The sequence below is a fragment of the Athene cunicularia genome (genome assembly GCF_003259725.1).
Source record: "Athene cunicularia isolate RWA chromosome 20 unlocalized genomic scaffold, athCun1 chr20_part1, whole genome shotgun sequence".
Lineage (NCBI taxonomy): Eukaryota > Metazoa > Chordata > Aves > Strigiformes > Strigidae > Athene > Athene cunicularia.
Window position 1 is genome coordinate 5,399,694 of NW_020799125.1, and position 22,782 is coordinate 5,422,475.

General features: G+C 38.7%; 1 protein-coding gene across 2 annotated transcripts in view; it reads left to right on the plus strand.

Annotated features, from left to right (window-relative positions):
* The window catches only part of LOC113487589 (delphilin-like), a 45,296-nt gene that overhangs the window by 17,793 nt on the left and 4,721 nt on the right, over window positions 1-22,782 (plus strand). For both annotated transcript variants that reach the window (XM_026862265.1, XM_026862267.1), the window contains exons 5-16: window positions 650-798; window positions 2,967-3,143; window positions 3,760-4,186; window positions 4,376-4,538; window positions 7,650-7,761; window positions 12,246-12,336; window positions 12,897-12,983; window positions 15,186-15,338; window positions 16,909-17,038; window positions 17,168-17,200; window positions 18,943-19,046; window positions 20,532-20,615. In XM_026862265.1, the coding sequence (XP_026718066.1) occupies window positions 650-798; window positions 2,967-3,143; window positions 3,760-4,186; window positions 4,376-4,538; window positions 7,650-7,761; window positions 12,246-12,336; window positions 12,897-12,983; window positions 15,186-15,338; window positions 16,909-17,038; window positions 17,168-17,200; window positions 18,943-19,046; window positions 20,532-20,615 (1,710 nt within the window). The remainder of the gene's footprint in view (window positions 1-649; window positions 799-2,966; window positions 3,144-3,759; window positions 4,187-4,375; window positions 4,539-7,649; window positions 7,762-12,245; window positions 12,337-12,896; window positions 12,984-15,185; window positions 15,339-16,908; window positions 17,039-17,167; window positions 17,201-18,942; window positions 19,047-20,531; window positions 20,616-22,782) is intronic.

Here is a 22,782-nt window from a genome sequence, read left to right on the forward strand (position 1 = left end):
TTAAGGGGATTTTTGCAGAAGAATTCGTTCCTTGTGAAACTTAATGGTTCACTCCACATGCAGAAACTTTTATTCCAGATGAACAGTACCTCATGGTTGATTAGCTTAATTTTCAAAGTAGATTACATTTAGCGGAAGACCTCAGAAAAGTACATGTATTCTGTAGTAAGAACACTCAAATATGGCCCTGTATAACAAAAACAGTGCTTTAAATTCACACCCACCTTAATTCATGCTATTTTCAACTGTAGCCAAGCATTAATTTTTCTGCCAGGTGTGTTTGAGATTTCAAGCTAAATCAATCAAGTCCTACTTGGGCTTGAACTGAGCTGAACAGAAACTTTGTCCTAGATTGCTTTGTATATGAATTAAAAAAGTAAAATTATGTTTTACAGTAACCCCTCCAGAATAAAATTATATTCTCCTTACACTGACGGGTTTAGAACTGTGGGCATAAATCCAAATTGCAGTTAAGTAGTTTAGCATCACAGAAAGACCCTATTTATTTTACATTCATTTATTTTACCTATTTGGATGCTGCTTATAGTGTTGTCTATCATTTTTATACTGGAAAAATCCCCCTATTAATGTCTTATTCAAGGGAATTAACATGGAAAATATACTCTCTCTGCTGCCACTTATTATGTAGATAACATATCTTCTGAGCAGAGTTATACAGAGCAATTCAAACAAGAGACCAGCAGAGTCCTGCTCGGGAAGACCTGCAGAATGTGACGTGATACATGAAGGACTGCTGGATTTGCAACAGAAGACTTTTCTATCCACTGAATGGGTGAAGTACGAACTGCACTTTCATAGACCTCCGAGTTCTGGTTGTTAAAACAATTTCTGATCAATGCTTTAGGATTTTGTTTACTGATCATAAATTAATTATTTAAATGATTTTAAAAGTCAAAACTTAGATGCCCAATTTGCCTGCGATGAAAACATTTAAATTTAACTTTTAGTGCGATAGTGGTACCCACAAAATGAAGTTGTGGTGTGTGCTGGAGACTGCTGTGTGTGTTACTAACACAAATACAATGGTGATGGTGCTCAGAGTGATTTTAATGGTGGAACTCCTTTATGTTTGCCTCTTTATTATAATTTTAATCCATTATCAGTCACAAGGAAAAGGAGAAAAAGACTGGCAAAACAGATAAGGAGTATAGGAGTCCTGCTAGAGAACATTGACTCACATTGACCACTTGGCTGTCCCAAAATTTGTAATTTGTTCTCGTAATGTTCTGAACTTCCCTCCTGTGGGGTGACCAACCATGGTGGCCTGATGGGGTGATGGTTTCAGAGACAGGAATCGTTATTTGGTAGGAAATGGACAGTCACCACCATTTCATGCAGCCCCTAACCCATCGCAGATAAGCATGACTTCTGCTTCTGCTATTCTATTACTGAACTAGGGAACAAGCTACAATGTTTTTACGTAGTTTGCTACCCATCCTACAGACAACCCAACTTTCCTCTGAGCTAGCTCCTAAAATACCTGAAAATTGCTTATACTATCAGAGGAGAGTGACAAAAATATGTCTAGCAAAAACTAACGAGAAAAAATTTAACATTGTTATTATCTGCACAGGGCAATTATCTCAAAAGACTTCACAGTTCACAGAAAATGATTTTAATTGTTTTTAAAAGGCTACCACTGTATGTCTTGTAAACGCTATCCTCAAGTGTGTCCCAGGATTTGTTACCTTGCAACATTTAACAAGTTTGTTAACAAACAAAAATTGATTTTTATTTATCTTGTGAAGCAAAGTTTTTTTTTTTTTTTTTTTTTTTTTTTGGCAAAGTAAATAATGGTGGAAACATCTGGAGATCCGATTAAACTATAAGTCCCTGCTTTAAAGAAAGGAGAGATCAATATAACTGCCAGCTCCATTAAACAATTCTTATCACTTTGACTGTTTATGTGGGAATAGATGCAATTTATATTTTATGTTTAATTCTTCTGCAGCAACTAAACTCATTTAAATTCCTCATAGAACACCTTAATCAACTAGCCACACCTTGAAGAGATAGTGGAAGAAAAGAAAGGTGTGATAGAACTGTCAGAATGATAAAGAAATGTTGTAACCCTCAAGAAAAATGAGAATGCAAATGCTTAAATAAGAATAAAACCCACATACAGTAAAAACCCCGCTTGCTGTTGAATGTGGGACCTTTGTTATATGCAGCAGAGCAGAATCCTAGAGGAGCGACTGAAGCAGAAGATTCTGCTGCAATAGAAGCTGTGTATGGCCAGGCGATTTCTGCCAGGGTAGATTTTTCATTTAAATAGGTAATACCCAAAATTTGGCTCAGTCACTTCTGAGGAACAGAATACTTGGAGTCTTTCCTGCCAAGTGAATTGTGGGAATGAGGGGGGGACCAGGATCAGTCCTCATGGATTAGGAGCACTCAGAGAGGCATTTCCAAGGGGGACACTTACTGAACTATAAGGCTGGGCACTGAGTTGTATTATGGGGACTTATTTATAGCTTGGTGGCAGTGAAACCTGGAAGACATGGAAACAGTGAAGCCTTTGCTGTATTATGTGCTGCTAAGTCAGATAATGTATTCCTTTAAAAGCTCATAATCCAGGAGACCCACCATCCCAACCAAACGGGAGGAATAAATGGAGTGGGAGGGACAGAGTGTGGCTAACAAATTAAGAGGACTTGGGTGATTCTTAGTTACTATTCAGATATCCTTAGTTTTAACACTCTCATTAGGCATGGCAGGCTGGAAATTCATATTTTACGGTCACAATTTAGTTATGTGTCAGATGAGAATAAGATGCCCTTATCCCAAAGGTTTTATGCTTTAGTATTGATACTTTTTGAGTGTTCCATGGAAGATTCTATAGACATTTGGAGACTTATTGACATTAGAAAATACTTTAATAAAGGCAAGGCTTGTATAAATGAGCAGTCAGTGAATGAACTGTATCTCTATTCCTTGTCCTTCAGGTACTTGGTACAACTACGTGAAGGAGAATTGACTTTATATTGCATAGGTCTGGGAGGACAGAACAAGACTGCAGACCCTATAACAGATACAATTAATTTGTCAGGTGGTAATGTGCGTGTCAGCAAGGAGAATGGATGCAGTACCTTTTCAGTTCAGACCAAAGAACACAATTATTTGTAAGTATAGTTGGTAATTAATAATTTGTTAAAGCAGAACAACTGAAAACAAGGTCAAGCAACAGAGAATCTCAATGTCTCATGACAAAATACGACAGTGGAGAAATGAGGCCATCAGAGTTATACAGATAACACCTCCCCTCGTTATGCTCTGATTTGATGACTCTTTTAAGGAGGAATCAAAAGTACCACATTATGGAATTGAGAAGATACATTGAAATACTGCCCACAAAGACTTGTCTAGTTGCCCTGTCAGGAGCCAATGAAGAGATGTATCATTCAGTTTGATAGGACAAATGTGTGAACAGGTTCTGACTAGGTTGTGCAACAAGCATAGTAAGATGTAGCACATCGTTCACCTTCCCCCAAGGTGGAGAAGAGGAATTACGAGGTAACTGCACCACAAAGTCAATATATGGCAAAACTTCAGCTCTCTAACCTTAGACACGTAAGCAATTAACTCTGTCTGAAAAGGTCAGAGTCAGCAGCTCTGGGCTCCTTTGACAAGTAAAGCTGCTGAACATTATTCTGCTTAAATAACAAATATCTGTGGCTGTATTAGTCAGCATGTTATTTACACTTCCTTGCATTTATATATGACATTCTTAAATTTCAGGTTTCGAATACCCTTTACTGTCCAAAATAACAGGACAGAGGATGTTAGCAAGCTCCATAATGAGTGGGTGTCTCTCATAGAGAGGTACTGCCCTCTGTGTAATGGTGCCTCACTGCCTCAGGAGGGATCTCAAGGATGCACCTCCTCCGAAGCTGAATATGAGGATTTTCCTGTACCTCTGAATGAGCAGAAAGAGGAGGCCCTCCACTTTGGCGTGAGTTCTGCAACAACCAGTCTGAACAAGTCTTCAAGCCCCCAGACAAAGCCTGCAGAGGGGGAAGGAGTCCCAGCATCACCATCTCTTCTACCTCCCATAAGTGAGGCAGAGATACCACCAGCCCCACCTGCATTCCTGCAGCCCTGCAGCCTCTCTCCATCGACAAAAAGAACCAAAGCCTTTCACTGGGATGTTGTTCCTTGCGATAAGGTGAGGATGAAAATCATGGTGGCCGTTAAAAAAAAAAAAAAAAAAAGTAGCCTGTATTACATGTATAGTTATCATAAAAGTACAGCTGTGACACAAAACAACCTGGATGCCCTTCTGTAAGTTTGGATGGAACAAAGTGACTCTGTTCTTTTGGCTCTCTGTTTACCCTGTCACTCCTATATTTTTTAGATTCAAAAATCTGTCTGGGGATCATGTGACCCATGCAAGAAAAAAATAGACGTATCCAGACTCTGTGATCAGTTCCAGATCCAGGACATGGCAGTATTTTCAGGCAATGAACCTTCAGTGAATCAACACATCATGTTAGATCGAAAAGTTGCACATAACTTCAGTAAGTGTAATAATAACTGTGTACTCCTATCTGGAAGCCTGGGATGAACACTGCATGCATTTTGTATTGGTACTTTCTGTCATTTGATAGGCAAAGGAGACAAGCTTGTATCTAAATCATCTTCTAACTCAGTGTCACTCTACTCATTTATAAAAATAGACCTCATGGCTCAGATGCTCTGAATGTGGTTCCTAATGATGCAGAGTAGAAGCACCAAGCTTCTCCTCATGTACAAAACATGTGGATGTGCTATCGAGCTGTGATGCTGTTGTCTTAGGGCAGACACGTAAAATCATGTGTGATGCCTGCAAAATCAATGTTAAGACTCTGACTTCAAAGACTTCTCAAATTTTGTGGGCTGTGAACAGAAACAGGTTGGTAGCTGGCACTCTGAGTACTGTGCTCAGTCTCTCTCTTGCATTGCGTTCAAGAATATTCATGTAGGTGTAGATGGGTTGGTGTAAGAATCCTTTGAGAGAGCCACAAGTCAGGCCACAGGAACCTTTCTCTGGCCAGTAGCTTGGACTGTGAATGGCTGTCTTGAATGATCATGAACAGGATCCTTCCCTCTCATATCTCAGGTATGATTCTGCCAAAGGCCTGACCTAGAACAGTCTTTGACAGTTAATGAAGCAGTTCAACACATAGTTCTGGTCTTACTAATAAAATGATGTAAAGGTCTTTCAATTACTTTGATGAGAAGTGGTAGACATTAAAGGAGCAAGAGTAATTGTTCTCCAAAGACTACTGTGATTTCTAGTACAGAAATGGCTTTCCAAAAAAGTTCTATAACCTAGTTCTCTTAAGAAACATTACACACGTAAAGAACTTGGGACAGTTAGTTCTGAATTTTTAATGATTTCATCTTTACAAATATTGATAAGAAAGAATATACTTTGGAGATTGTGTAAAGTTTTAATTGGGAACTGTAAATGGAGATAACTTGTTGGAATTATTGCATCTATTGACTAACAATTTGAAGCGTTAAAAGGAAGGGAGTGACACGAAAGTGAAGTTGCAGATAAAAAGAATCCTGTAATAGCACTTTTATCTACTAAATTATTGCAATTCCTTTGAGGAAATCTATTTCTTTTGGTTTGCAAATAGCAGCATTCTTTCCTTTGATCCTATTCTTCTTACAACTTTTTTCATTGAGACATTATACATCAGTTTCTTAATCTTATACTTAAAGTCCCATCAGTGAGATTTTTGGCGCATACTTATTGTAATGGACATTACTTAGATCAGAAGTTAATTTGATCCTGAGAATTCTGATTAATCTTCCTGCAAGTGCTGCAAACCACAGGTCTTAAATTAACGAATAAAAAGATGAAGCTCCAAAATGCCAGTAGGTTGAAATTTCTTGAGAATTTGCGTGGGTTTCTGAACATAAGAGAAAAAAGAGAGTTCTGGGAGAAGATCTACGCACTAAATTCAAACCCAATGTATGAGAAAATTGAAATAAAAGCTAAGATATTGCGTGGCTTCTTGTAGACAAAATAGATTTCTGCTATACAGAGGTATACACCTATACAAAGGTATTCTGCTATACAGGTATCAGAGAGACAAGAAAAACATCCTCAGATTTCTGATGAAGAAGTTTTGGGAGGCACTATAATGTATATCTTCATCCAAGAATGTGGGATCTAGTGGGTGAAAAACTGTTTTAGGAGTCAAAATACCAGCTTCTGTGGCTTGATTAGTGCCTGTCACTCTCTGAGACCTAGTTTCCCAGACATACAATCCTTATTTTGCCTAGGAAAATACTTTGGCAAAGTCTGATGACTAGAATTTATTCAGCAGCTGATTTCAACTACTGGAAACATTTACAAAAATATAAAATATTTTGTAGATAGGTTGTGAAAATTTTAAAACCAACATCTTAATGTGAGTTATTCACTCTGTTGTGGTCTGTAGACATGACCCCATCTTAGGAGATACATGGTTTAAAAGGCATAGGGAAGCAAAAGATATAAGGCATAAAAAGCATAAGAAGGAAAAAGGGAAGATTCTGCTAGGCTTAGCAATAAAGCTGGATCTTATAACAAAATTAAAAGGGTGGAAAGAGTGTCAGAGGAAGAATAAATGGTATATACTCCACTGGCCAACAGTCTCCTGAGAAACATTAATAGCTGATTTGGGCCACAGCAAGTTCCTATAACCTGAAAAACTCTGATCCCTTTTAGAATTGGAGGGGGAAAAAAAAAAAAAGGTAAATCATACACATCCTTCCGGAATTCTCCTTCCCAATCCCCTTGTGCTGCTCAGAGTTCTGTGGTAGCAGAGACTCTAGGACAAGTTTCATGACAACAATGTGAAGCATTAAAACCTTTTTGCTTTCTCTGCTGATGCCCTCTGTTCACTTCCTTGTGTTTCCTTTTTACCTTCATCTTTTGGTAACGATGATGGAGACAGTAATTAAAGAATAACTGGCAAGACAAAGTATTTTTTTGGGGGGGAGCAACAAATGTTTCTTCACCTGTTTGGGGAAGAGATGTCTTATTTCCATTTTCCTATCATAATCCTATCATACTATGAGCCAGCCCCATGCCAGCACAGAAATCTTAAACATTACAAAACCTCTTAATCGGATGTTAGGCAGTGTGGAAGAAGTGAGCACTTGTTTCCCAGGTTGCCTTCATCTGGGAGTAATTTTTCTTGCATGGACTCTAGCTACCTTCTTTTGAACCCTGGAAATTAAAGCAAGTAAACAAAATCAAAACAAATGGAAAATTTAATTTCTTTAACTTTCAAAGTATTATAATATGCCAATACATTGTACTGTTATTTGGAAAAAAAGATCTTGACTATTGAGCTGAGTACAAGAAAAATATCTATGAGCAAGTACTCGAGTACCTTCTGATAGCAGTAAGTTGGTAGTTCTCTCTCAAGCATTGACTATGTTCTGACAGAAATATATTTTTGCTTGACTACTGCTATGTATATTTAAAGAAAATATGAAGACTGAGTTTTTGCCTTAGCATTAGCAGCTACTAAGTGGTTTGGGTTTTTTCTTTTTTTAAATCTGGAAATTAAATCTGAAATGTTTTGGTGATTTTTCCTTCCCTTGAACATTTTCTTCCAAGTAATCTAAGAATCATTTTCCTCCAGACATTTTTCTTAAAAGTTTCCGTATAAAACCAAGTGAGCTGAAAGAAAAACTATACATTATACATGAAGAGAATGGTGGACTTACAGATGAGCAGATTACAGCACTGAGAAGGTAATCTTTGGGGTTCAATTGTTTGTTTATAATATATGCTACCTTTCGGAGAAAGCATAATCTCCTGTAAATAATGTAAAGTCCAGGAAAGATGCTACTGTGAGATTGGATCTATCCTGACTGTGAATAGAATATTAGGGTTTCACACAGAAATCTCAGTTCTTGCCACTGAGATTTTAGAGTATGTCCCCAAAATATCACTTTTCCTCATGTTGTGTAGGAAAGGGGATTGCAAGAAATGACAGCAAATCCAACATGATCTTGTGAACTGGTTACAAGGGGAAGAGTTAGTAAAAGAATAAATTGTGGCAGTGAGCAGGTGTAACTTAATGAGAAAATTTTATAACATCTCTTACTACAGCCTTACTGTCTATTGTGGGATCAGAAATGAGGAAACAAAAGGAATCCTGTTCCCTATTTAAAATTGGTTTAGAGAAGGAAAAGCCAGACAAGTGCTAAGGGGGTTTCATGGGATAATGGGATATTAAGAATATTGCTATTTCTGAGTGGCAGAGATTTGTGGGTTTAAAGCAGAATGCAAATTTCGGTATCTTAAAAAAAAAATTGAATTCCTATATGGAGAGAAGTAGATTTCAGGAGTGTAAGCAAACTATTGGCATGTGAAATTTGTAGGAACTGGATTGGATTTCTTTGAATAGTTTAAGACTGAAAGAAAGGAAAGAAGTGGAATCCTAGAGTGGTGTCCATTATATATCCCAGTCCCCATGTGATACCTATACCTTTTCATTAGACATTTTCATATGGAAATTTGGTGTGAAATTGTTTCTTGCTTCAAAATGAGAAAATATTTGAGTGTTTTGCTAGAGTGAGCTTGGAGAAAGATGTTGCTGGCAAAGAAAGTGAGGAAGTAAATAAATTTTGCTGCTAATGTGTGTACTTCTTGTGGAATGAGTTTAATTCTGGCCTCAAAATCCTGATCCTAATCAGTACATCAACAGTAATTTTAAAGTCTGCAGAATCATGTCTGCATTTAGGAAGTGATGGGAACCTGAAGAAGAGACAGGTAACATATGGAATTAATGTCATTATGTGAGATTGCTTGTCCAAAGCTTGCCTGAATTATGAAGCCATATGGACAAGACACTGAATATTTAAATGTTTTCGAATCATAGAATAGTTTGGCTTGGAAGGAACCTCCAATGATCATCTAGTCCAACCCCTCTGCAGTGAGCAGGAGCATCTCCAACTAAATCAGGTTGCTCAGAGCCCCATCCAACCTGACCTTGAGTGGTTCCAGGGATGGGGCATCTGCCACCTCTCTGGGCAACCTGTGCCAGTGTTTCACCACCCTTGTCGTAAAAAATTTCTTCCTTATACCTACTCTGAGTCTCTACCCTCTTTCAGTTTAAAACCATTATCCCTTGTCCTATTGCAACAGGCCCTACTCAAAAGTTTGTCCCTGTTTTTCTTATGAGCCCCCTTTAAGTACTGAAAGGCCACACTAAGGTGTCCCTGGATCCTTCTCTTCTCCGGGCTGAACAACCCCAGCTCTCTGGGCCTGCCCACATAGGAGAGGTGTTCCACCCCTTTGATCACTTTTGTGTCCCTACTCTGGACCTGCTCCAACAGGTCCATGTCTTGCCGTTGCTGTGGGGACTCTAGAGCTGGACAGAAGGTACCAGTGTTCCGGAGAGTGTCCATGCTGCCCCAGTGCTTACCAGTTACACCCCACATGGGTCTGCAGCAGATTATGAGCTGGTGAAAGGTGTACGGCCCCACTGAAGGTAATGGAGCTCTGTTGCCTTTCAAAAGCTGACCTTAACGGCTTCATTCAAAATAAAAAGGTCTTACTGCAGTAGTACAGTTTCTAATTGCAGTGGTGGAATTGGTCAGGGGATAATTGCAGTGGAATGTCTTGGACATCGAGAGTGCTCTCCAGTTACGTGGCTGTGTCTGGGGAAACTAATGGTTGGAGCTGGCAGAAGTGAGGGAATGCCTCCAGTCCGGCAGCACGGCAGAGTGCTTGAGCCTGGCCATCCCCATTTACGAGTGCAGCCTCTGCTCACATCTCTGTTTGGAGGAAAATACTGAACACACTCTGTTCAAGCCCTAATACAGCTCTGCAGATTCAGTCCAGGATCTCTGCATTGTTGAAATTAGTGCAACACCACTGAGATCACTGATTTATAGCATCTGGGCTCTTTGCCATCAGACAATAATAGCAATAATAATGATGGCAATGAAACTTGCAAGATTTTATTTTTTCCTTGAAGATTTCAGAGTCTTCCTTTGATAGCAATAATGCTGAGGAAATTTTTCTAGCAATGTGTAAGAGACATTGGAAGCTGCATTGCTGTGTGCTATATAGGATCAAGGATTCTGTTCCTGGGATTCTTATTTATTGCCAAAATCTAGGAATGAATGTACAAATCTTGTAGCGAAAGCAAGCTTATTTTTCCCACCCGAACAGTTTAAAAAAGTTACTGAAATAGATGAGATGCATTGCAGAGTTGAGGGTTGGATTTCCAAGGCAGCTCAGTGTCTTAGAGCTGCCATTCAGACATCTCATCAAAGGGGCAGACGCTTGGAACATCAGCACTCAGAAGTTTCTCTTGTACATGCCCTGTAGTGGAGTTGACATGATACAAGTAGCAGGACACTTAGCACTTCTGAAGACTTCTCCACTTGATTTAGGTGCCATGGTGGAAAATTTTATCCTTGAAAACTGTGGCCTCCAGTTAATTGAGAACTTGTGGTTATGACCAGAGTTTAAACAGGATAGTCAGGGACTGGAAAATTCATCTCTGTGCAAATTATACCTGTCATTGTCTAAGCCTGAGCAGAAGGTCTAAATTCTACTATTGTAAAGTGAAAAATATTTAAAGCCAAATCCAGTATTACATTTTCAAGATTGTGACCAGTGAGCGAGATGCTCTGCTCACGTATCCAGTGAAGGTTAGTGGAGGTGGTGGAATATTAGAAACTTCAGGACTTGTTTTGATATGGAAACCTTCCCATAGTTCTCTAAATGATTCCTTATCCTGACATCTTAAAATCAATAGCAAAACACTCTTTGTCTCTATAAACTTAATGTTTCATAACAGTGTGAGATTTTTCACTGCACAAATTCCTTTAGAGCTGCCTTCGTGTAAAAAGATATCTATGGGATGTATTCACATATTGTGCTTCCTTTTCCATGGCTTCCATTGTTTAGTGCTTCAAGAGTTAAACCTTCTAGATAATCTGTTAGTTTTGTTTCATATACATAACACATTAAAACAACTTAATGGAATATCAGACTCCTGATTAAATGAAGATATTTGCTGTCAGCTTTAACAAAAACGTTCTTTGATTTGCTTAAAAAGTTACACTATTTTTAATGATAAATAAAAAAAGCTTTCATTTGTCAACAGATAACTTATTTTTAAATAAGAATTCATTTTTTTTTCTTGATGATGAAGGTGATGAATTGAATATTTTGTAATCTGCTTTAAGATAGATTTAGTAATTTAAAACCCAACAATTATTCAATTGAAGTGTCAAATTATTGACAACAGTAAAAAAAAATAATCTTATTGTCTGTTCTCTATTTAACATGCTAAAATCTTTGCTTTATTTTTTCCATCTTCGGATAAATTTCCTTATTTTTAATGAAAATGTGTATCTATCTCCATGAATGTTTAATCACACTTGCTACAAACTTAGTAAGCTGTTTGCAGAGAGAAAAGAGAAGAGAGTAGACCTGAATACTTATTTAAGATTCTTAAACAGTCCTTCTCATATGTTAGCTATAACATCGATTTCATTTTTTTTCTTCTTTAAGATATGCTACGAATTCCCATAGTGTATCAGTCAGACAGGCAGGAAGATCTCCAAAGGAGAGGAGAGGAACTGTGGTGGTGTGAGTTTATTTTTCCAAGTGGAGGCATGTTTAAAGATGTCAGTTTTTTAAAACTCTGCAGCTCTGGAGTACTGTGGGAGAATATTCTCTTACCTTATGCAGAAGGATGAAAGTTGCAGGGCTGTGTTATGTGCCGTCACATCAAAAGTGAGAAATGGATCTTGGATGTGTTGCAGTTGCTCAGACAGAAACACCATTGCCCACTTTTATTTCACTGTCAATTAAAAAAGTTTTAGAGGTAGAGTTGATCAGACCATGGAGTCCACTGGTTGATCACACCATAGCATGAGTCTGCTCTGGTTTTGTGTTAATTTTTCAAATAAGATATTGCTGGAGACAAGCTGAGGCACATTGGCTGTAACTGCTCACAAAAAGTGTGTATTGTTTCTAGGTGCTTTTGGAAGGCTCATCCGATGTATCTATGGATCATTTTTGCTTTCCATAGCATCGTTGGTTCAAATGTCTATAAAGTTCCAATGGTTAAGGAATAAATATGCAATACATAAAACCCACTCAACAGTAAGAAATTCTGATGCATGGAACGGAGTGATTGTTTTATGTCACAACAATATAGAATGAAGAGGAAAGGGACTTTTTCTTTTCTTTTGGACCTGTTTTACAGGTACATGCCAACACCAAAAGATGCAGAAAGGTACCAGTCATTCAAGGGGTCTCCTTCAGAGCTGCATGTGGTTGATCAGTTTATGCTAGAGGTAAGAAGGCACAACGTTAAAAGACAACACATGCTATTTCTAGCACACTCTCTTCTAAATAAAACCACTACAAGAAGCCATTGTTCGAAACTTAAATTTACAGTCTCAGCCAGAATCAGTATAAAAGGATTTATCTGATAGAGAGTTGAGTGCAGTATGGATCCCTTTGCTTCTCCGAGTCATATGCCTTCCCCTTCCTCCAAAGTAGGAGGTAATTTATTCTGAGTTAGATTTCCACAATCATTAAGCATAAAATTATATGCGTTTAACTATTCTTGTTCACAAGAAATGAGTATCATTTATTTTAATAGTGTCAGGCCCTACTAGCATACAGTGTTTTCTTGAATTTGCATATGCAAACGATGCATATTCAGGTATGTGTTTTTTATACTTGCCATAGTATATCTACAGACTTAAGGCCTTGACCAAAATGAATAAATGAGCACAGGAATTAGGAAAATTACAGTGCAGCTGAATTACTCAATAAATTCTGAAAGATATTTGTTCATGCTTTGGTATAAACATGAGGCTTGATTCCTTTTCTGTTCAATTCTATGCAGATGTGTAAAATCCCCCACTTGGCCCAGAGGTTGGATCTCCTGCTTACCATACGTGAGCTCCCCGTGAGCATGAGAGATTTAGAACCTGTAAGTATAATAACATAACTCCTTCATAGTGTGTTTTTAATCAAAATCTACCAGTTAGATAGCAGAGGGACAAGTGGCCTCAATGCATTTCAAATGCTGTAGTTGGGGATGTTTTGTTCTGGTTGGGGTGTTTTTTTTTTTGTTTGTTTGTTTTTTTTTCCCCTGTAGCAAAATATTTCCCATGCCATAATGTCAGCAATTCTTGTGTAATAATTCAGGCAGCCTAGTGTATAAAAAAAACCATTTAATGGCACTGAAAAAGGTTAAAAAATTAAAAAAGTTCTATAGGTCATGACTTTGATAGCCAAGAAATTGTAAATGACATGAAACTTGTTAGAGACAGGCTATGTTTGAAATACAGTGGCACTATCAGCTGGTGCATTTGGAATGCTTTTGGTAATCCAATTAATTTTACTGTGTTTTGTTCATGAATGTATTCCACAGTACTGGTTCAAAACAAAATGAACTAAAAAAACCCTGGAGACAAATGAGGGCTATAATATGCATGTATATATATGTATGTGCATTTAATATCAATCTTGTTCACCATTTAGTGTTCAAGAAGCAGTTGTTAATGGGCCTGGCAGTGGGATGGACATCCACAGAGGAGGGAGAAAAGAACAGGAAAGGATTTTCAAATTTTAATTTGGGGTGGTTAAACATTCTTCTTTCTCTGGCCAGTGATAAGACAGAAGCAAATTTCACCATTAAAATGCAATTCCTTTTGTGAGGAGGTTCTTGCCCCACAAGCTGAAAGAATCAATCTAAAGTCATAGACTCTTAGAGCAAGTTTATTCAACCAGCATCTCATAGACACTGACTATTTTCAGAAGACCGAAGGAGGCTGTTCACCCTGAGGATTATGGCACTGAATTGCAATGTTGCAAAGCAGAGTTCAAGTCCCTTTTTGCCTTTTTCAGGATGACTTAGGGGTGGAGTGAGGTGGGAGGACGTAAACAAACAGTGTTTGAGTCTCATGGACTGCATCTTCCTGTTCCAAACCTCTGCCTTACCTGCCAGGTTTTGTATATGCTTTGATTCAAAACAAAGTATTTCAACACGATTCTGTTTCTATGAAAATGTTTCAAAGGTTTTGCTCTCGTGCATGGGAATGAAAACAAAATTTGTAAGTTCTGCAAGTCTGAGTTGTTATCCTTTGGCTGTGATTAAAACCATAGTAACAGTGAACAAAACTCAGAAGAGGAACAGATGGAAAACACTGGGGAGATGAACAGATTTCTGACCCTGCCTGGTACAATGCTTCACCTTTGCTGTCCTCCACTGAAACCAAATATTTGAATATTTGGAGGATATTATATATACTGTTAGCTTTGAAGGATATTTAATGTTCATTGAAAAGTTGATTAGTTGTCTAAGTATTTTCTTACTTATGCATGCTGACACATGTTTGTAAACATAAACCACCTACAATTCTATAGAACAATCTGAATATGGCTGTCAGCACCCTCTGGCCCTGTGATGTGCTACAAATGTTTTAACAATGGCAGTCAGCTCTCTCACATGTTTCATCCTTTCCCTGTTTTTAAATTTGTGTGTTGGAGACTGATGAAGAGAGGTGTGGTGCTAAACAAATATAGATTTCCTAATTTAAACTAACCCCACCTCTTATATCTATAGCCCTAGAAGGGAGGTGGCTTCCCTGGGAAAACAGAAATTGATACTGAGTTTGATTACAGAAAATTATTATTCTTCCTTGTGGGGAAACTGTGCTAAGAATTTTGATAAGATAACAGTCTTCAGCTGGTGTAAACAGAAGGGAGGGAGGTGAAGGATGGAGAACCTTATACTGTGCTTCAGGCTATCTGCTTCCCCTGACGCCTGACATTTGGTGCAATCTGGTGGGTTCAAACAGCAAAATACTTTTTCTTCAGAGGCATTTTTAGGAGATGAGGTTGAAGTCATTTTGGCAGGGCCAGTCTGGCAGCCATAAAGGATATGACCTCCACTAGGGGCAGGGGAATTGTGCCAACACTACTTTTATCTTGGTGGGAGACTTTTCACTGGTCCTTCCTGAGAACTCCTGGCCTGTTCTCCCAGGGAAGTTTAATGGGTAGGTGTCCATCAGCTGAAGTGTGACTTGCCTCAGATGGGGACAATGCGGTTTTGGCAAATGGAAGTTATAGGTACCATTGATTTATTCACATTTTCAATTTGAACTGTAGGAAGGTTTGTGTGTTTCAGCTAATAAACCAGAAAATCCAAGCTAGTAAGCAGCTGCAATCCAGCCAGAAATTTGTCGCGGTCTTGGAGTACATTCTATCCATTGGGAACCATTTAAATGAAAAGGCTGGGAAAGAGAAGGCTAAAGGATTTCGACTGTCATCTTTGACCAAAGTGAGTAAATATTTTTCTTGTCATTAAAATCATCATATTATAAGGTATGTTAGACATTAATATTAACTCAGTTTTGCCCTGAATGTGAAGAAAGGCAATCATTTTTAATGAGTAGCTAACATTTTAACATCTGCTCTTGGTTACACTAGAAAAAAAATCCTGTTTAACAATGTATTCTTTAATGTGTGTTATAACAAGATGCATTTCCCCATTTTAGGCAGCAGCATGGGCTAGATGCGGGCGTTGTGGTGTTGAACACACTGTGTTTCTAATGAGGTAGAACATCAAAATGCTGGCTGCCCTGGTATTAAGATCGTGTGGCTAGAAGAGGTGTCTGAGCTGCAGGCCCCTGGTTAGATGGAGTTTAGATAAACTGTATTTTGCAGAGCACTGCTGTATGGATCCTCTTCATTTCCCTGCGGTCAGAGGCTGTAACTATGGCATTTCTTCCATGGTAGTTGCACTTTTATGGCGCTGGAGTAATTAGTGCTTCATTTTACTCCAATGCAACAAGTCTTTTGCAACAAGTGGTGCAATGCCATTTTTAAGGTGAAGTTTCAAAATCAGAATGTAAATAAATTAATAAATTGAAAGGGGGTGAAATTTGCCTATAGCAGTTTTAATCGCCCCATCATTGCTCTTGTGGATGACTGAGTAGGGGATGAAGGTGGCAGTTGTGATCTTTACTCTTTCTTGCACAGATCTGCTGTACAAGAAGCATCATCTAGCTCTTAGTTCTCTAATTGTCTCTTCACTGACCTTAGCCTGAGTTTTCCACTAGTTTTAAGGAAACTGCTTACCCGTCTTCATCAGAATTTGCCATCAGAAAATGCTGCTACTGAGCACAGTTTTTTTTTTTTTTCTCCTCCTCCACCCAACAGTGTCAGAGCATCATATTCTTATTCTAAAAAGTAAAAAAAAAAAAAATAAATTTCCTAAGCTGCCTTGTACCTTTTAACACTATTGTGAGATTACGCCTGATCTGGAAATAGAAGAGAGAAGGATTTTTATTTTGTTTTTGTAAGGTATCTTTCCCATCTGGAGACTTTAATATATGAGTGAGTGATTTATAACTCTAGTGACAATTCTGAGACATAACTTGCATTCTATTTTTTTTTATATATATATACAATGGCCGTAATACCACATCTATCATAATGAAAAATGCCTACAAAATCATTTTCTGCCACAGAACATCTTCCCAGATTCAATTAAGGAACTTTGCTATCTTTGTGAACACAGAATGCTGCTTTTAAGTGGAAAGGAGTAATGACTGTGTTTGGAACTCCAAAATCAGTTGCAATCAATTAGGATAAAAAAACGGTGTGAATAAGAAGGCACAAAAGAACAAGGAAGGTCAACAGATATGAAAATGTAATGCTGATCTTAATCAAGAATGTCTGTAAAATGGCAGACTGAAAAGGAGTTTGATTTCATTGTGTTTTCCATTCTTGCCAAATTTACCTGGGAGCTATCAACATCCTTGCTTGTGTGGTGGGGTTTTTTTTTTGGTATTTTGTTTTTTTTAAAGTGTAATAGCTCAGTCTGTCAATTATTGCTCTATTTGCAGTTACCTCTGTTGCGGGGTAAAGAGAGGACATTCACCTTGCTTCATGCCCTTGTGGAACAGATCATCTTACATGAGCCTGATCTGGCCAAATTTTCGCAGGAGTTGACAGAATTTGAAGCTGTTCCTGATGGTAAGAGGAGGGACGGGGGAAAAATAAACAACAAATTAAAATGAAGTCCTTCAACTTCTGTGGAAACTCCCATCCTCACAATATGAATGATACTCATTAGTACGGTTTTCCCTCTCTCTTCCTTTTCAGCTTCCATGAAAGGTCTCAGTGCTGAAGTTGATGGTATGTAAATGTGGCTTCTAAATTCAGAAAAAAGGTTTTCCTATGTTGTGCAGTCATTTGGAACAGGTTTTCATTGCACTTCTATAGTTTGTAAAGAGAAGGTTTAAAACATTGAGGTAAAGTGTTGCTATAGTGACACTTAACTTGCCATGTTACTGTAAAGGATTTAAAAAAAATAAATATTAAAGTGTGTCCAGGTGATTTAGAAATATAAAAAATATACTGCCCATGATAAATAGTTTATCATAAACTACAAATCTTAAGCTATACAAGTGCTCTGTCAATGTTACATCCATCGCCTGGTCTGGGAGCAGGCAATGCAGCAGGAGAAAGCCCCCTACAGTTCAGTCCTGAAGTTCAAGAACTTCTCTGAACCAAACCGGTCCTCTCTACAAAGGTGTCCAACGCTAGTGAAGCCAACAGAAGGGAACAGAATAAGGTTTTTCAGGTGTAAGAGAGGTTTTGCGAGATATTTACAACATATCTGTGAGCAGTGTCATAAGGTGAGCAGAGAATTCAATGGATTTTACATTGAACCCTTTGAGAGCTGATAGCAAAGGTGTATGAGCGGATGAAAATGAATCGTATTATGTTGAAAGTTTATAAAAGACTATCTTTTGAACACGTGGCATGGGTGTTGACTGTCACTACAGACCAATACATTGTATTTCAGCCTTTGATAAGATCCCTGAATGATAGTTGCTCTCAGGTTTAGGTTTGAAAAAGCCTTGTGCCTGTTCTGCTTGGCTCTGGGAGTCAGCTAGGTAAGTAGCCTACTAAAGCGTGCTTTTATTCTGTTCCCAAGAAATTCCAGTGAACTTTTTAGGAGGCATAAGGAACTAAAAATAACACTATCTACCTTGAATCACTTGTGTTCTTTGGGAACGATGTTGGTAGCAATTAAAAATCACTGTTTTAAAGATGGTTTTGGAAAGTCACGTGTAAGGCAGTACAATGGACACACTAGCAAAAGCTGTTGGGAGCTGTCAAAGGAGGTGAGTGACGGGAACTGGAGGAGATTGTCTGGCCTTTTCCCTCCATGGGTTCCTGATGGGCCCAGCATAGTCACTGTTATCTTCTGAGTCCCATTCACCAGGGCACAGAGGGAAGGAGATGGACCAAATGCCACTGAAACAGTCTTTCTCTCCATGTATTTCAAGGCATGTCCTGGGGCTCATCTGCTGCAAGTATCACACAAGCACAGGGGAGAAACACTCAACAGCGGCTTGGGGCAGTTCAGGACTGAGCTCCTGGAGCCAACAGTGTATTCTCTTCTCCCCTCGTTTCACACTGTGGGAGCTCCCATGGCAGCAGTCTGATGCAGTGCTTAGTGCCAACTGACAAGATTTCTTGCTGTTTATAGAGTAGAATTTTTGTTCTTTTATCTTTAAAGGAACTCTGAACTTTCTATACAAAAACATAAGTTTGGAGAATGTTATTTTCATTGCTAATCCCAGTGCTCAAAGCTAGGAAAGGTCAGATTTATGGCTGCTGCATAACCATACTATCGACCTCTTCATTATTCTGCGGTTGCTGTGATGTGATCACATACTATTTCTTTACATAAGACCCATGCCTCTTTCAGGATTTCTATTTCAAAACAGAAAGTTAATATTCCTAGATGAATGTATTATAGGCCCAAATTCTCCTAAATTTTCCATGTGGCCTAAATTAGACATTTATAGTCCTTTGGAAACAACTACATGCTAGTGAAATTTCTTATTTTCTTTCTCTTTTGTTAGTTTTAAAAAAAGAATTGGAAAACGTTATTCAGTGCAGGCGGCTTATTAAACCCAAGACAATCAAGGCAACACCCCAGGAGTCACAGTTCTGCAAGGAACTAAAGGTAACATTATCTCAACCTTATTGTGGGCTGGAGGTAAAAGATGAGTAATCTGCTTAGGTTGTGCTGAGACCTGCCCTGACAAGGGAGTCAGGAGCATTTGATGGAAAGTGGCCTCTTATTCCCCTCTGATAGTGTCTCATACTATAAACTGCAGCATGGGAAGGGCTTTTCAGAGTTTCTTCATCTCCTGCTGCTGCTTCACAGGCAAATGGGCTGGAGTGGATGAGGAAAAGGTAGACCTGTAATTGCCCACGATAGGGACTCTGGAATAATAACAATTTTAGAGAGCATATGAAATTGTAATAATTTCCTCTGCCCTTATATGAGAGGGAAAACAGTATATAGAATCAGAATCATTTATGTTTGAAAAGACCTTTCAGATCATTGAGTCCCACCATAAACCTCACACTGCCAAGTCCACCACTGAACCACGTCCCTAAGTGCCACATCTGCAGGTGTTTTAAATACCTCCAGGGATGGAGACTCAACCACTTCCCTGAGCAGCCTGGTCCAATGCTTGATAACCCTTTCTGTGAAGAAATTTTTCCTTATACCTGATCTAAACTTCCGTGGCACAACTTGAGGTCATTTCCTCTTGTCCTATTGCTTGTTACTTGGGAAAAGAGACCATCCAAGAAACATCACCCAAGGACATGCCTAAATTGTGAGTATTGGTTGATCTAAGATGATTTTGCCCATGCTAGGGGCAGAACAAGATGGGTTGGAGGACACAATGGAGAAGCAGCTGAGCAGGCTGTAGGGAGCCCAGTTCTGGCCAGGAGTCAGCAGAGTTAAATATGGGGCTTATTAGCTCAGGTACAAGGAAGTTAATGAACTCTCAGGAGCACTGTTGTGCTACTTGTGAACAGGGCTACTTCCAGTGATGGTGTTCTCTGCTCTGTGGTGTGGACATGTTCATCTCTGCTGTCCTGGATATCTTTGTGCTGTGCTTCACTGGGTGGTGTCGGCATTTGCTCGATCCATACATTTCCTTCTCCCTTGAGACAGCTCAGCGATGTGCTTCTTCAATACGTATTAAGCTGCTGAAAATGTATACATGACAGAGGAACCACGATTCAGAAATTTTGTTTAAAAGTTAAATTTCTAAGACCCTGTTTCTGCCTCCTTAAGGACTGGTGAATGGGAGTGCTTACTTCATGTTCAAACAGGCTAGACTGTGCCCAGTGGGGGTGGAGATTAGGACCTTATGATGCTTATCTAGTTCTGCCGATTTTAATAGATTTAGGTAGTGTCATTGGATGATACAGTAAATTCTCTAACATCGACGTTTCTTTTTTTTTTTGTCTTTGATGTCTTAATATTTGCAAGGAAATGTGTGTGCTTGATGTATGCTTATCTGTTGTGAAATGTGAAATTTTTGTGACATGAAAATTTTGACTTGAATTATCTTGTTTTCACTGCTGTTTAATTCCTGCTTTAATATTATGCTGCTACACCAAATTAAGACGTTTTATTGTATTACAGGATTTAATTCAGAAATATGAAGGGGATCTATCCCAGCTGTCAAAAAGATGTGATGAAATGAAGAAGCTTTATAGCAACATACTGGTACATATCATATTAAAATGCAATGAAAATAAATCTACATTTCTTTAAAAAAAAAGGCAGGGGGAGACAGAAGTGCAAGAATTTCCCATTCTTCCACGTGCTGTATAGTTATATTGTCCACAGAAAGTGCAAAAAAAAAAAAAAAGACCAACTCATCTAGTAGTGGTTGACTGTTTTGAATGAAATTCTGGCTTTTATTCTTCTGGAGGTTTTATAACCCACTTTTTAGAGGATCTGTGGCCCAAATATCAAAAAGGAAAGTACACATTCGGCAACTTTATAAACTCAGTGAGTTTAACTGTTGAGTGTTTTCAACATGTTAGGGAAAACATTATGGAAAGCCACATGTTTTCTGGTTCCTACCAGCAATTGTGTCTTTGGCTGGTAGGGAGCTGCAAATCTGTTACTTAGGCTGAGGGTTTTTTCTAGTGGCAAGCCTTATAGTCCAGGGCATTGATTTAGCTACTGTTGTTCAAGTGAGAGGGAGACTGAGATAGAGATGTTAGTAGTAGCACAGATCTAAAAATGAGCAGAACAGAAAGGAAGCTCCACGGACGGAAGATTTCTGATAAAGAAACTGTCTGTTCTTGTTTGTTCCTATTATATTCACCCACACTTGCACTGGAGAAGCACCTAATTTTCTCAATCATTCTTTTCCTCTGAACAGAAGCAATCCATCTAGGTCCAATATACTAGAAAATGTTTTTTGGGTCAGAGGGTCACACCAGAAGGAATGATACAAGCTCCAGGCTGCAGTTTTTAACAACATAGCATGTAGATTCCTCATTTAGTAAGATGTTCTTGGAGTGTGATAGAAATTCAGGGGGTCTCTGATACGGTAACAGTATTCTCTGGCAGAATAGTCACATAGGAGGTTTTAAGGAAAGGGACAGATTTACTGAAATGCAGTGCTGATCTCTGAAACAGCAATAATTTCCTGGTCCTGGGATTAGGACATGGCTTTAAGAGGTGATGGGTTTTTTTTCTGTTTTTATTTTTTTTCCCCTTTTTTATGATGAGGAGGGATTAGAAGTAGAGATGTTTTATGGTAAGCAAACGTTATGCAGAAGATGGAGCCAGGAAGACCTTTGGGGACCTATCTGAACAGATATTGAAGATTAGTGAGATGTCTGACCAAGAACATTTATTTAGTAATGTTTTACTAAATGTAATGTTGTAACAATGTGCAAGCCTCTCACAAATGGCTAAACCGCCTCAGTGTAAGGTAGCAAGCCAAATTTGTATGTAGCATGTAGATGAAGAACTCTGTCCCAATCTTTCAAAAAAGGTTGAAGGACTGGGATAAAGCAAGAAGGAAAAAAAGGCATCAAAAGTAGTGTAAATGAAAGGATTAGAAATTGAGTTACATGAGTGGAAATGGTTGAAAAATATTCACCAAATTTAAAAGTGGGGAGCTTTGTGCTGTAAAACCTTTGGGGGGACACCTCTTGCATGCGGTATGGAGGAATCTGACCTGTTTTAGCTAAAAGTCATTTTCAGAAGTAATCAGTGTCCTGTGTGTGTCCTGCTCGCAGAGCTGTGTGATGCCCAGCGAGTGCTGGCTGTGCCCTCCTGCCTGTGCACACGCTGTCACACTCCTCCTCCACAGACGGTGTTTCCCTCCAGCTGTGTACATTCAGCCAGGAGGCATTACACATGCGATGCTGTGCTACAGATGCATGTGTGAGGCTCTCTGCTTTCCTTTCTTGTATTGGAAACTCTCATCTGAGACTCTAATTTGCATCTGAAGAGGATTTCATTTTCCATGTAGCTGGAAGTTTCCTCAAGTTTTCACCCAGCTGCTTTTTGCCCTCCCTTCCCTGTTATTCTCTAAAGTTAGGCATTTGATATATTTCTCTCCCTTAGAATGGATTTTTTTTTTTTTCTGAATAATGTTATTGCTAGGCAGATCTTTTTTTTTTGCATATTTATAAAGCAGCAAAAATGTAAAGTAAATCTAAAATAGGATGGGTGATCAAAGACCAGGCTATCATCTCTATAGCACTAGGAAGGGATAGTCCAGCTTACCTGGGGGGATAGCTGATCTGGAAATGTGTTGTAGGTATCCATGGAAATCATGTTGCACGTAAAACAAAAATCCACAGGCCTACCTTTATGATTTTATATTCTGCTTATAAAATCAATAATGACCTTGGCATGTGACACT